Here is a 12,338-nt window from a genome sequence, read left to right on the forward strand (position 1 = left end):
TGATTGGTCTAGTTGCTTTTTGAAGTCATCTAAACCTTTGGCGTCTACAGCCTCCTGTGGCAATCGGTTCCAGTGTAATTATGCATTGCAAGAAAACGAGAACATAATGTTACTGCTCCTCTGAAGCAGATTTTGTGATACTTAGATTCCTCCATAATTATGGCAGAATCGGTCAAGAACCTGAGGCCTGAGTAGCCTACGGAGCCGCAGCCTCATTCCCTTGGAGGTCAGGTGAAGGTTGCTCATGGGCTTGTAGGGTTCCATGAAGCAGGCTGCCACCACTCAAGGCACTCATTCATACCCAGACCATGCTAAAAACCAAAAGTGAGCTGAGACAGCGGAAACCCTAACGCAGCAGTACCCGGACCACGTCACAGTCAATGGCAATGTGCAGGTTGATGTCTGCCCCGCGCTGCTCACCTCAGCATGCTCCCAAATTCAGATCCCAAATGCTGCAGGAGGAGTAGGGCTGCACTCTGTGAAGAGCTGCCCACCCTCACCTCCTCTCCTTGACATGTCTGCAAGGGGGGGGGGACACGGGGCTTGTTCTCCTTGAGACCGAGCAGCGCTTGCCATGATACCTCCACCTTTTGTCTCTGTTATTCCTGAGCATCCGTCTATGAAAACAGGAGATAGTCCACGAGATTTGTACTCTTCCCCACACAGCTGCACAGGTCATGCTCCAGGAACTTGGTCATGATTCAACACCGTTTTAATCATTTTAAACAGGGAGAGAATTGCAAGGAGACAAACTGTACCTTTAACTACATTTCCTGAAAACACTGTGCTCTTTGCATGGGGTGGCAATAATTAGAGAATGCAAATTTGGTCTTTTTTTATATATTATATTCCTTTAATAAAGAAACTCTTTTGGTTTTTTTTCAAGATTGCTACAAAAAGTAATAGCATATCTTAAAATTATGCTAATGAGTTATTTATTACAGAACGGATGTTTTGGAGGGAGAGAGATGATTTTTCTTATATCGGAAAACTGTACCTATTTCTACTGTAGGTCCTCGAGTACGATTTGAATACCCCCAAAAAAATCACTTGAGATGAAGAACTACGCATGCTTGCTCATGAGGGAGCAACGTGAAACTCAACCAACCTTCGGGCAATTGACCCCAAGGTTGCGTGTCCTGTAATTCAGTTGCTATTTCTGTTGCGGATCTGTCTAACGGAGGGCTGTCTGGCCACTTCCGATTTCAGCAGGTAAGTCCACGCTGCCTTTTGTGACCTGCAAAAAGGAGAAAACCCTGGGCCAACTGGCAGAAACGCGTTTGAGTCGGGACCACTGACAGCCACTGCGATGGGCTGGAGCGGGTCCGTGCAGCGACTGCATCAGGCCTGCAGCAGCCACGCGGGCTGATTTCAGTAGCCACGCGGGTTGATTTCAGTAGCCACGCAGGCTGATTAGCTTTATCCAAAGGCTTTGACACATAATATAAAACTTGGGTTTCCTCCTGTTTTTGAGGATGAAAGACAACCTGTCTGAGAACCCCTATCAGTGCCTTGGATATTCACTTGTTCCAGTGTCCTGTTTCTTTAGTTGTTACAAAATGCAATTGTCATTACCGAGGGAGTTTCCTCTTCAACTCCTTAGAGCAGACAAGATTTCAAAACTGCAACTGCAGGTGTCAGGAAATCCTGGGCTTCCTAAAATCTCCCTACATTTTTCCAAAAAGAGCGTTAATGCTATGAGAAAAACAAACCCGCAGATATAAACGTAACCAAACCTAGGGAGTGCAGTGCTAAGGTAGTACTTCACACATACATATACAAAGTGAAATGCTTGCCTTACCGGTGGGGCATTTATTTTCAAAGAAATTCCCTAACGGGGTTTGCTGTTTGCTGCTTTAACTCACAGGGAGGTCTTAAAATACATTCAGAGTGACTTTTGTCAATCAGCAGCAACGATTTCTCTTGTCAGTCTTGTTAAACAGGTGAAGGTGAAGAGCCTAGGAGACTTCATGAGTGGGAGTCCCAAACTGGTGCGGGAGGCTCAGGCTGATGAGCATGAGAATTTTATATAAAGGTAGTAAAGAACAGAGATGCTATACGTTGCTGGTTTTTTTAATGAGAATAATTAAGATTATGTAGGGGGTGATATGCAAAGCTGACACTGCAATGAAGCTCACAGTTTTTCCCAGCATTTCAGTTTGGACTCTAGCTGAAGGCTTTTCAGTTCTTATTTTTTAACTAAATTCATATTGTCCATTAATGCTAATACTCTCCTCCTAATTGAGAATGATGATTTCACATAAAGGAAAACCAGTTGCAACCAGATAAATTCAGGTAGGAAAAGTAAGTGTGAATGCATTGATGAGCTTCCAACTGCAGTTCAGTTTCCTTACCGCTCGCCTGCTTGCAAACACTGTGCAACCAAGGTAGCTCACAGAAGGAGCTGAGGAATTTTTATTCATGGTCACACATAAATGTGCATATTTGTGCCTCGCGAAATGTAATCTAAGGCCAGAAACTGGACCACTTGGCTCAGCGAGGCAAACGCGCAGCTCAAGCAACACATTTTAATGGAGTACTTGCTAGCAGCTACTCCTGAATACCTCCGTGGTCCAAACAGCTGTGAGAGAGAGAGTGTCGGGCGATTCCAGTGAAACACATGAACCGAATCAGGATGTTAGTGCACAATTTATAAATGTAAACAGAGAAACCATAACAAATAGAAGTTTCCAGCAACAACGGAAGTTCAGCAAAGTTTAGCAAAGATTCTGTTTTGATGCAAACGTCATTAAACGCAGAAAACGCAGGAAATATGTAGGCAAAACTTTTTCCAAAGTGTAAGTATGTCCTTAGCATAATTTAAGTAATCCATTGCCACTGCAATCATGATTGCTACGAAGTTGAAGGTAAACTTTTTGACTGCACCTATTGCACACTCTCCACAGCTCTATAATAAAACCCTTCTCCTGTATCAAGAGATTCTTCACTGTGATTAGCTGATCTGTAGAAGTTCAGGTAAGTAGTTGACTTAATTATGAAAGATGCTATTTATTTGCATCATTCTATTTTATAAACTGTGGCATATCACTCCAGGCTTGCGATTTCTTTTTGGCCAGTTCCATCCACGATGGCTGATCCGGAGCAGCACTACTGACTTTCTTAAAGTGGCTTATTTCCTCTTTATCCACCAGTGCTGGGGATGGAGCAACTGTGAATAAAACACGTGGATATTTTATGTTCACTTGCTGTACAGCTAGACAGCGTAGCTCTTTCATTAAAAACTTCCCGTGCTTTCCCCTAAGGTGGAAAATATTTACATTTCACATGGAAGCTTCTTCTGCAATACAGTACTGAGCCAATAACCATTCTATGCTGAAAGAATTATTTTTTTCCCATCAGTAATATCTTTTGGTCCCTAAATTTATCAAAACCAACACGATGACCTGGATTCCTTGCCGTGCCCTGTGTTAACACGCAGGCCAAAGAAAGGAGAGTCTTTTCATCAGCAAGAGCATTAATTTGTGAATTCCTCCTTTACCCAGCCCCCAAGTCACAGGAATTTTATTACCTTCTAACTCTCTGCCCTTCTTTCAAGTTTGAATAGACCAAATACAGATTCGAAGTTATTGCGGGAGGACTGATGGGCAGACGGTTTGTGATCACGTCATTCCAGCTTGCTGAGGAAACCACATTAAAATTGGACACTATTGAAAATAATTTTGTATGCATTTTACTTTTTACACTGGGATAGTGCATTTGGGACCCCGTCCTGTGAAACGGCCTAGTGCTCCTGATTCACATTTCTTTCAACACGAGTTTTGTCTGCTGTGTAATCAGAGTGGTAAAAGGAAGATGCCACCAAATAAACCCACAGACATGAGTGCAGAGAAGACAGTTTGCCCTTGCTGATGTGGGGCTGGGGAAGAGATTAGGATCTAGCTCCTACTCCTTTTCCAGCACACTCAAGCAGGATTTCTTCTGGCAAGGTTGTGAGATAACAGCCTACGTTTTAAGCATTTAATTTCCTACCAGGGACATAATGTGACAGTGAATTGGTTCTCAGCAGCGGCTCCTTCACTTCAGACTTTGTCTCTTTCCTGTGTTCTTCAGAAGGGGTTTTAGGTGCCAAGTGTGAAGGTTTGCTCCATTGCTGCTTCACTGACCCCTAGGCACAGAGAGGGATAAAATCCAGGTAGCGCAGAGAGAATGAGACCAGTTTGGAAGAACAGGAGCACAGGGAGTGGACGTGGTGTCTGTCACGCTCCAAAGACCATGCACACTCATCACACATTGGTCCCAAATCTCTCACTTGAGCTTATACCTATTCAGAAAGCTCCAGCAGTTTCACTTTAGCACCCATGATACTCAACTTTACAAATTAAAACTATGCCTCTGTATCTCATTCATAATGGTATCTGTGAGTAGGTTATTACAGTCTTCAATGCAAAAAGTATTCCAAGCCCTTAGCACACCTCTGCTAACGTAGACAGGATTTGGAAACAGCCTTGTTCTCTCATGTTTTCCTTCCACCTCCCAAATTTTGTGGGCTAGGGCACTGTATTTTTGGAGGGCTGATGGCAAATGGATTTTCCATAAAAAAGAAATCAAACACATCCTCCCATGGATTTTCTTGCCAGTATCAAAAACTACCCTGAAGTGATAGTGCCTGCTGCCATGCGGGAGAAAGAGAAAGTGGGAGTAGGACAGTGGCACCAAGCCTCACGCACTGCAGTCAGGAGCAGCTTGGCATGTTTCTGTTTGCTGATATAGGGAAAGAAAATGCATGGCATGAATTTTAGGGAACATTGCCAGCTAAAATCTGGAGTTTCCTATTCTGACACAGAAACTGTATTTTGGGATCATTTAAACCCTTGGTGTTTTGAGTGCTACGACAATGTTGCAGTTCATAATCTTGCCTAGACCTTTTATTAGGTATTATTTCTTGTTAATCTAACTACTGCTATTTTTCATCATCTAGACATCTTCTCTTATTCCAGGATATAATACAGCTATCTGGGTTTCTAACAGTGCCATCTGAAGCAAGAAAGTAGGCCATTTGCACTGGGAATGCTATACTGGTATAGGGGACACACGCTCCTGCATCAGAGCAGGGTTCTTACTGTGCAGGAGGCGATGCAGGCAGCACTCGCACGCTGCTGCCTCCCTGAGCTACCCCAGTACCAGGGAAGCCTCGTTAGTATTCTGGATAATTGCCAAGCGCTTCTGCTAGCACGGTTTTGTCATCTGGGAAAATCATTTGCTACAGGTATCACCCTCTTTTGCATGGGATCTTTGAAGAGGAAGCATCAGCCCATATTCCATGGCACCACATGGGCGTCCAAGTTATCCATATACAGAGAACCAGAATTTATATCTTGGCACTTTCTGCAAGTGCAAATGTTATTTTTATCCTATTTCACTTCTCAAGGCTCTAAAAATTGTTACCTAGGAGCTTCTGGGACCAAGCTGTTCATTCAGCGTTAAATCAGTCATGAGGTATAGGAGGTTCAATGATATGCTGTGCTTAGAAGGATAGTTAAAGTATTCCCTCTGTATTGAGAGAGATCTGAGATGGTACAATTTAGCACCTCATTTTGGGTATTTTAGCACACAATGCACACATTAGATCTGGTAAGGGTGTATTGGGCACCCAAGAAATTTTACACACCTCGCATAGTTCCAGGATTTCTTGGAGATGTAAAATTACTTACCTGAACAATCAGAGAACTCTGAATCTGTAACACATTTCCAAAAGCAGTGGATTTGTTAACTTATGATTATACTCATTAAGTATCTGTAATCATCACAGCATTACAGTAATATAGCAGTGGATCCAAAGAATACTACAGGAAGGTGATACAAAAGCATCACAAATTTGTACTGTAAGTACCTCCATTTGTTCCTTCTCTTTATTCTGTTTCTCTGTATCTGACTTAACATCCAGAGCCACGAGTTTTTCTCCGTCGAGTTCCTGTTCCTGCTGCATGCTCCTCTGCTTCTGTCTCGCTATGGAAATCCAGGCTGGCTGTGCGGGACTGTTGGGATCTCTTCCAGAGTCTCCAGCAGGCACGGGGGAAGGCACGCTTCTCTCTGTTGACAGATTATTTATATACATGGTTGTTTGAAAGAGAGTTGTAATTAGCTCGCACTTGCTCAATACGCTGATTGGTCCCAGGATGTGTGACCAGCCTGGGTAAACAGCAATTCTGTTTAGTTTGGTCTCCGGAGAGCAATCTTCCTGTGCTCACCGTTTTAAGTTACTGTTCCACTGGTGAAAATCACTTGGCATCTTTGTTCAGCTACAGTCGCAATGTCACTGCCCTCATGTGAGGGAGATGCAGAAACATGAATCAAGCTTCATTAATCTACCTATTTTCCAATGTCTCCCCTTCTGCCCCCTCTTCCCATCTGCTTTGTGGCCTCTTAAAGACAAACAGCAGCTGATTGAAAGCTGGACACAGCTGGACCGTGGTGTGGCAAAGGCAACCCCCTCCCCGCTGCGGGTGCCCTCGGCTCCCACTCTTCCCATGCCGGCGCAGCAGCAGCCGATGCCTTAGTCTGGTTCCTGCCTTCCTTCCACCCCTTTAGGAGCGGCCTCCCTCGCGCAGCCCCTTGGTGCCTGCAGGTGCTGTGGGTGACCGAGCACAACGGTCTGTGCCGTCTGATCACACAGAAATACTGCTAAAACCAGACGGTTAATTCACCGTCTTCTGACGCAAGGTTTACTTTGACTTATCCCTGCTGATGCTGACCGTGTTCTACACTGGGGCCAGTCATTTTCATCGTGCTCTACCAGAACTGAGATTTCGGTGAAACAAGAGAAAAAAAAAAAAGCCCTTCCTAGAGTAAAGGGTAAAAAATGCTACCCTGTCATCCTCACAACTGCTACCCAAGGATGAGCAGTATCCAGAGGTATGGGGAAGTGAAATACCCTCTATTCAAATATTCTGTGAAGGGAAATCCTGTCTATACGCTGAGCAGAACTGGATCAAGAGAAGTTGCCTCAGCTCCTCTGTTGGCTCCAGCCCCCAGGTTCTCCGCTTCTTCATTGGCTCACACTGCACCCAAAATTCACTTTTCCAACTAATGTGGAGCCTCTGCATGGTTTAAAAGAGGAACAAGGACAGTACTAACACCCTTAGAGTCATGTTAGAGCCATAAGGAAAGACGATTTAACCTTTCCCGTCCATTTCTGGCCACTCACATACCCAAATTTACAGAAGGCTATTTCAGAGCAGAAGTTAAGCTTCTCATCCTCACATCATGCATGATCCCGCCCTTAGGAAAAGTTTGTTACCTAGTCAGTGTCTTGTTCAGGGACCTGGGAGGAGGCAGACCCAGCCAGGAAGGATTACTGCCCCAGAGTCCCTCGGGGCTCTGCTGCTGTGCTGCTGTAGAGCCGGGTCACCCAGCCACAGGACGTTTAGAGGAACGTGGCCCCGATCAGGAAAGCAGGCAAATGTCTCTGAAGGCATGTTTGAGATGCCTCATGAATGCATGGGAGATGAAAGGGATGATGCTTTCCCAAGAGCTGGAGTCTGCAAACTCAGACACATTACGAAACCCCACGAACTTTCTTTGCTCAGGGATTTTCTCAAGTCACTGCTGTACCTCACCAGAGACAGAGTAGTTATTTAAGCAAGAAAACATTGTAAAGCCTATGTCAGCGAAAAACCACAAAAAGAGAAAACGCACGTTTTGCTTTAAGGCCAAAGCAAGATGCTTTGCCAGCTGATGCCTGCATTTCGCTTTACGTTCACCTAGTGTGATCTCGCAGGGAAACCTCTGAAAGAAACAAGCCAGAGAGTCCAGCTATGCAAATGCAGGACAGCTAAAGCAGGACCCCCGAACGCTGAAGGAACTTCCCTCCCTCTTGCACAGCAAGTTACTCCAACTCTCTGCATCCCACCCACGCCCCATCTTTCCATGCCAACAGCTGTTCCTCCTATAATCTTCTTCCCTTCTTTCACTAGCTACCCTCGCTTCATTTTTGTCTCATTTTACAGGATGATAGACAATAAGGCTGGGAGAGATCTCAAGATGTCACGTGGTCTATCCTTCAGCTGCAAGGCAAGATCAGTTGCAAGATCAATTTCACATAAACTGTTTGCTGACAAATATGTATCTAACCTGTTCTTAAAACCCTCCAAAGATGGGACAGATGTCAGAGTCTTCCTAGACAACCTATCATATGGCCGGGCTCTTTTTTCTCCTCGATTTTTTCCCTATTGGGTAAGTTAAATCTTTCTTGCTCTAATTTAAATCATTAACTTCTCCTATCCACTATGGACACGAGCAGATTACTCATAGCCTCCTTGTGGCAGCCTTTTATGCATTTGAAGACTCAGACCATGTTTTCCCCATTTTTTTAACCTTCATGATTAGTCATATTCTCTAGATCACTCTTCCTTTTGTAGGAATTGTCCTAATTTGGTCAAAATCTTCAAAATACCATGCTTGCAGAATTATGTTATTCCTGTTTTGTATTTAGTTTGTGAGCTCCGGATCGTGTTACTTCCTTTCTTCCACACCCCATTTGTATCTGTGCATTGCGTTATTTTTGCACACATAACAGAACTTTCTACTTGTCTGTAATGAAAATATTCTTTTCAAACTATGTTTCCACTTTCCCAAGATAACCCTGATTTCTATTACTGTCCTCCAGCGTGCCCACAGGCTTTCCAGCTTGGTAAAACTTGCCAATGTAATAAGCACACACTTAGTTCTGTCACCCATGCCCTTAAATACGCTGAACAGTGTCAGACCTAAGACCGTCACCATCTACTATGACAGTGAATCATGAGTTGGCACACTCGGTAGTTTTGCATCAACCCAGTGAATAGCTTCACCAAGACTGTACTTATAGGCATGTCATGATATTTATAGGAACGCCCTATGATACCAGTTACAGCTTGATTTGACTGCTCTTGACCAAGCCATGTTGGTTAGAATTTATATCTGTGTTATCTTGCAGACATTTAGAAATAGCTCCATTATTCCTTTCAGTATTTCATATGAAGTTAAGTGGTATATATAGCACCCTTTCTCCCTCTCTCTCTTCACCATCTCACCTCCCTTTTCAAGATGTGCCACCTTCTGGAGCCTTCCCTTATCTTCCACAGTTTGCCAAGATAACCACTAGCAGCTCAAGGACTGCTAGCCCATCTTCTCTGAGTATTTTAGGACAAACTTCATTAGGATCTTCACAAGTAAACCCACACAGTTGAATTGATGTGATGTCTGCTAATGCATCTGCCATCACATTCCCTCCTTTGCTTGTAGGCCATGCCCTTGAATCCATCTGCACCCATCTGCACCATTTTAGGTCGTGAGCAATTGGGGCAGGACCTATGAGTAGAGTGCCCAGTAAAACCAGGTGCCACACTTCATCAGTTCCCAAAGCGCTACTGTGGTACACAGATCGACTGCCACTGCTGAAGGTGACGATGATGTCTAGTGTTCCTCAGAACCGAAGATCCCTCACTGAGTACCTAAAGTAGCTTTTCACTTTAGTTACCTTCTATCCAAATTAGTGAACTAATTTTCCTAGCATCTTGTGATGAATACCCATCCAACAGTTACGCTCAATATTATGAAGATGTTTCCCCATTGAAACCTCCCTGTGCCTTGCTGGACTCATCCTGTAGCTCCATCCCCTTGAACATATTCCTTCCCCACCATGTACAGGCCTGTTCTCAGCCCAGAGAAGACTGGGCTTTTTCTCTGACTGTACAGCTGCAGGCACACCACCAGATGCATCCTTTTCCACCACCTTCTGTCCCTTCCTGTCTGTAATGTCTTGGTGCTCAAAACCACCGTCTTTACCCTGAAGGTCTTTTCAATCCACCCACCAACTTTCCGATGAACTAGGAACCTGGCTTCTGCCTTGATGCTGCCAGTGATGTACCTCTTAGTCTCTGTGATTCCAAATCACCCTTTGTGTTTTGTCCCATTTTCCCTGTCACACCACAGGAGCTTCCTGTAAACACCAACTGAACTGCACGTCGTTCCTTCTCTGCTCCCACCACACAATCAATACCGACAAAATGACTGCTATGGCCAGGCTTTATTTACTGCGCTACAGGTAATGGTGTTATTGCTACCTGTGCTCCTGTTTCTCTGTCATCCTCATGGACTTACGATTCATCTTTCTGCTATTTCGATGTGCACTGCCTAGCACAACAGGGTCCCCAGTCCCACAGTGATGAGGCTGCTATTATAACATCCTTTTTCATAAGGCAGATGATACTCTAACGAAGGCATCAAGCACTTTTGCTCTTCAGACGATTCTCCCTGATGAGACGCCAGACATCCTAGTCATGCCAATTAGAAGGCAGCCAAATTACAGCCAAGTGTCATCCCATAAGAGATAGTATCAGAATGTCTCTGTGATAGTAGGGAACAAAAGCTCTTTATCATCATCTTGAAGATTTTATATGTATCTGTATGAGCCTGACTTAGGACAGCAGAGTAGTATCACCTACAGCAGATCGAGAGCTGATCTGCTTTCGGGAGGGGCTTGCTTGTTTCTTTAAGCAATTATGTTCTGCCCTTGGCCCTGTGAGAGACTTTGCTGCAGAAAGCCAGGCAGGCAAGGCAGGGAAATGCCTTCTCTTCAGCAAAACAAAATAGGTGCAACTCATGCAGGATTTGCTACCTCATCTGTCAGCCAGAATTACTGTAAGGTATAGAACAGGCATATTCACTATTTATTATCTCTCCCATTGCCCAGAGGTCCTTTACATCCTCCCACCTCCAACTAGAGAAGGTTTCTTGGCAATATATGTGCGCTGTTGTTCCAGCCAGAAGGATGAAAGGTGGTGAAGTAATCCAGGAGATGATAGTACAGTGAAGAGATTTGGCAGCTTAAGGTGATCTGAGACTCTCCTATCAAGTGCTTGGTACCCTGAGGGGCACCAAGAGGCCAAAAGCTTTCTCAGGAAGTGACTGTTTGCAAAAGAAGTGCTGCTTGCACATCTTCCTCGGTTCAGTGACTGTCTGATCACCTTGAACAAGCCCTCCCTGTCTTATTTCATCCTGTCATGAGGTAGTCCACGCACTTTTATGGTTTACCACGTGGCTAAAGCGCAGCGTTTAAGGAACCAGATAGATAGCCAGAGTGGAACCAAAAGTACTCAAAAGCACAATCTAACTCCTGCTTCTGCCGCACGTCACATCCACAGCAGCTTGCACAACAGTTCCCAGCTGGTAAATGCCACTTTTAGGGAGACAACATAGTATGAAATGCAAGCAGCAGCATCCTCCGTCAGAAGCTGTGTGAGTTTGACAGGCCACAGCTGCCACAAATGCCCTGAGTTTCACTTCTCCTCGGGTGAAGCAGGGCTGAGGCTCTTGCTTCCGTGTTGGGGAGATTTTCTGAATAAAACTAAAATCTGAATCATATTCTTCAGTTCTTATTACAACATGTTATTTTAAACAATATGCTATTCAACTCGTTACTTAATAACTTCATAAGCTAATAAAGGATATTGCTGGCAGCGATTTGTCTCTCGTTCACTCCATCTTAACCTCATGATTGCATCTTTCCCTGGTTTCCTTGGAGCTGACTTGGCCTGAGGCTTTCTGAAAGATGAGCGAGCCCCTTCCTCCCCTCAGGATAAGTCACCGACAATGGGAAGATACCAGGTCAGGACTTGTCAAGCCGCTCTGTGCATAATGTCAACCGTATATTAAAACTAGTATTTAATGTAGGCTGCTGAGGTCATCTGCTGCCACACGAAACCCCACCCAGAGGCAGCCGAAGCCCCTCTCTTCTCCTCTTTCCCACCGCCACCAAAGACACATGGACAGTCGCGACACCAGCCGTTCTGTCTGTGGTCTTCATCACTTCTGCAGCTTCCAGAGTAACCATGGAAGGTACGCCCTGAAGCCAAGTGAACCACGGCTGCCTTCTCAATTCCTCCCCACAGGTCAGAATCACCTGAGCTCCTCTCTGCTGGGTCTGACAGCGGCAGGACCGGCTGCCTCAGTGGTCCCTAAGGGGGGAAATTCCCCTGCTTGCAGCCTCATTAAATGCAGGTATCTGTTTCCCTCACTATCTTACTAAAGCAGCTTTTAAAAAAATTTTTTGTCAGAGACTAATGCTCTAATTGCTCTGATCTTATAGATGAAATTTCTTCTGCCTAAATATTGTGGAAATGAATGTGTACACTTCTCATTGATAGTTGGATATTATTCTTTAATGTGTGTCAGACTGGTTGTGTGAACAATAAGATGAAGATAAAACATTAATCTTTACGTACAAAAGGAGATCTTTGATTGACTTGTTATTGTGCATTGGTTTATACACACACATAGAAAGTGAAAGAGAAATACATACCTATTTCTGTCTATTGACAGACAGATATACTCAGTGT

The 12,338-nt window shown here is 44.4% G+C and overlaps 1 protein-coding gene across 1 annotated transcript in view; it reads right to left on the reverse strand.

Moving 5' to 3' along the window:
• Positions 1 to 1,050: 1,050 nt before the first annotated feature.
• Positions 1,051 to 12,338, reverse strand: part of LOC104636596 (CRACD-like protein) — a 111,704-nt gene continuing 100,416 nt past the window's right edge. Inside the window, exons 25-27 of the mRNA XM_075762715.1 lie at positions 5,852 to 6,051; positions 3,991 to 4,126; positions 1,051 to 3,169 (exon numbers count right to left, since the gene is read on the reverse strand). Coding sequence (XP_075618830.1) covers positions 3,024 to 3,169; positions 3,991 to 4,126; positions 5,852 to 6,051 — 482 coding nt within the window. The 3' untranslated portion in view covers positions 1,051 to 3,023. The remainder of the gene's footprint in view (positions 3,170 to 3,990; positions 4,127 to 5,851; positions 6,052 to 12,338) is intronic.

This window comes from Balearica regulorum, chromosome 1 (assembly GCF_011004875.1).
Source record: "Balearica regulorum gibbericeps isolate bBalReg1 chromosome 1, bBalReg1.pri, whole genome shotgun sequence".
In the NCBI taxonomy this organism is placed as follows: domain Eukaryota; kingdom Metazoa; phylum Chordata; class Aves; order Gruiformes; family Gruidae; genus Balearica; species Balearica regulorum.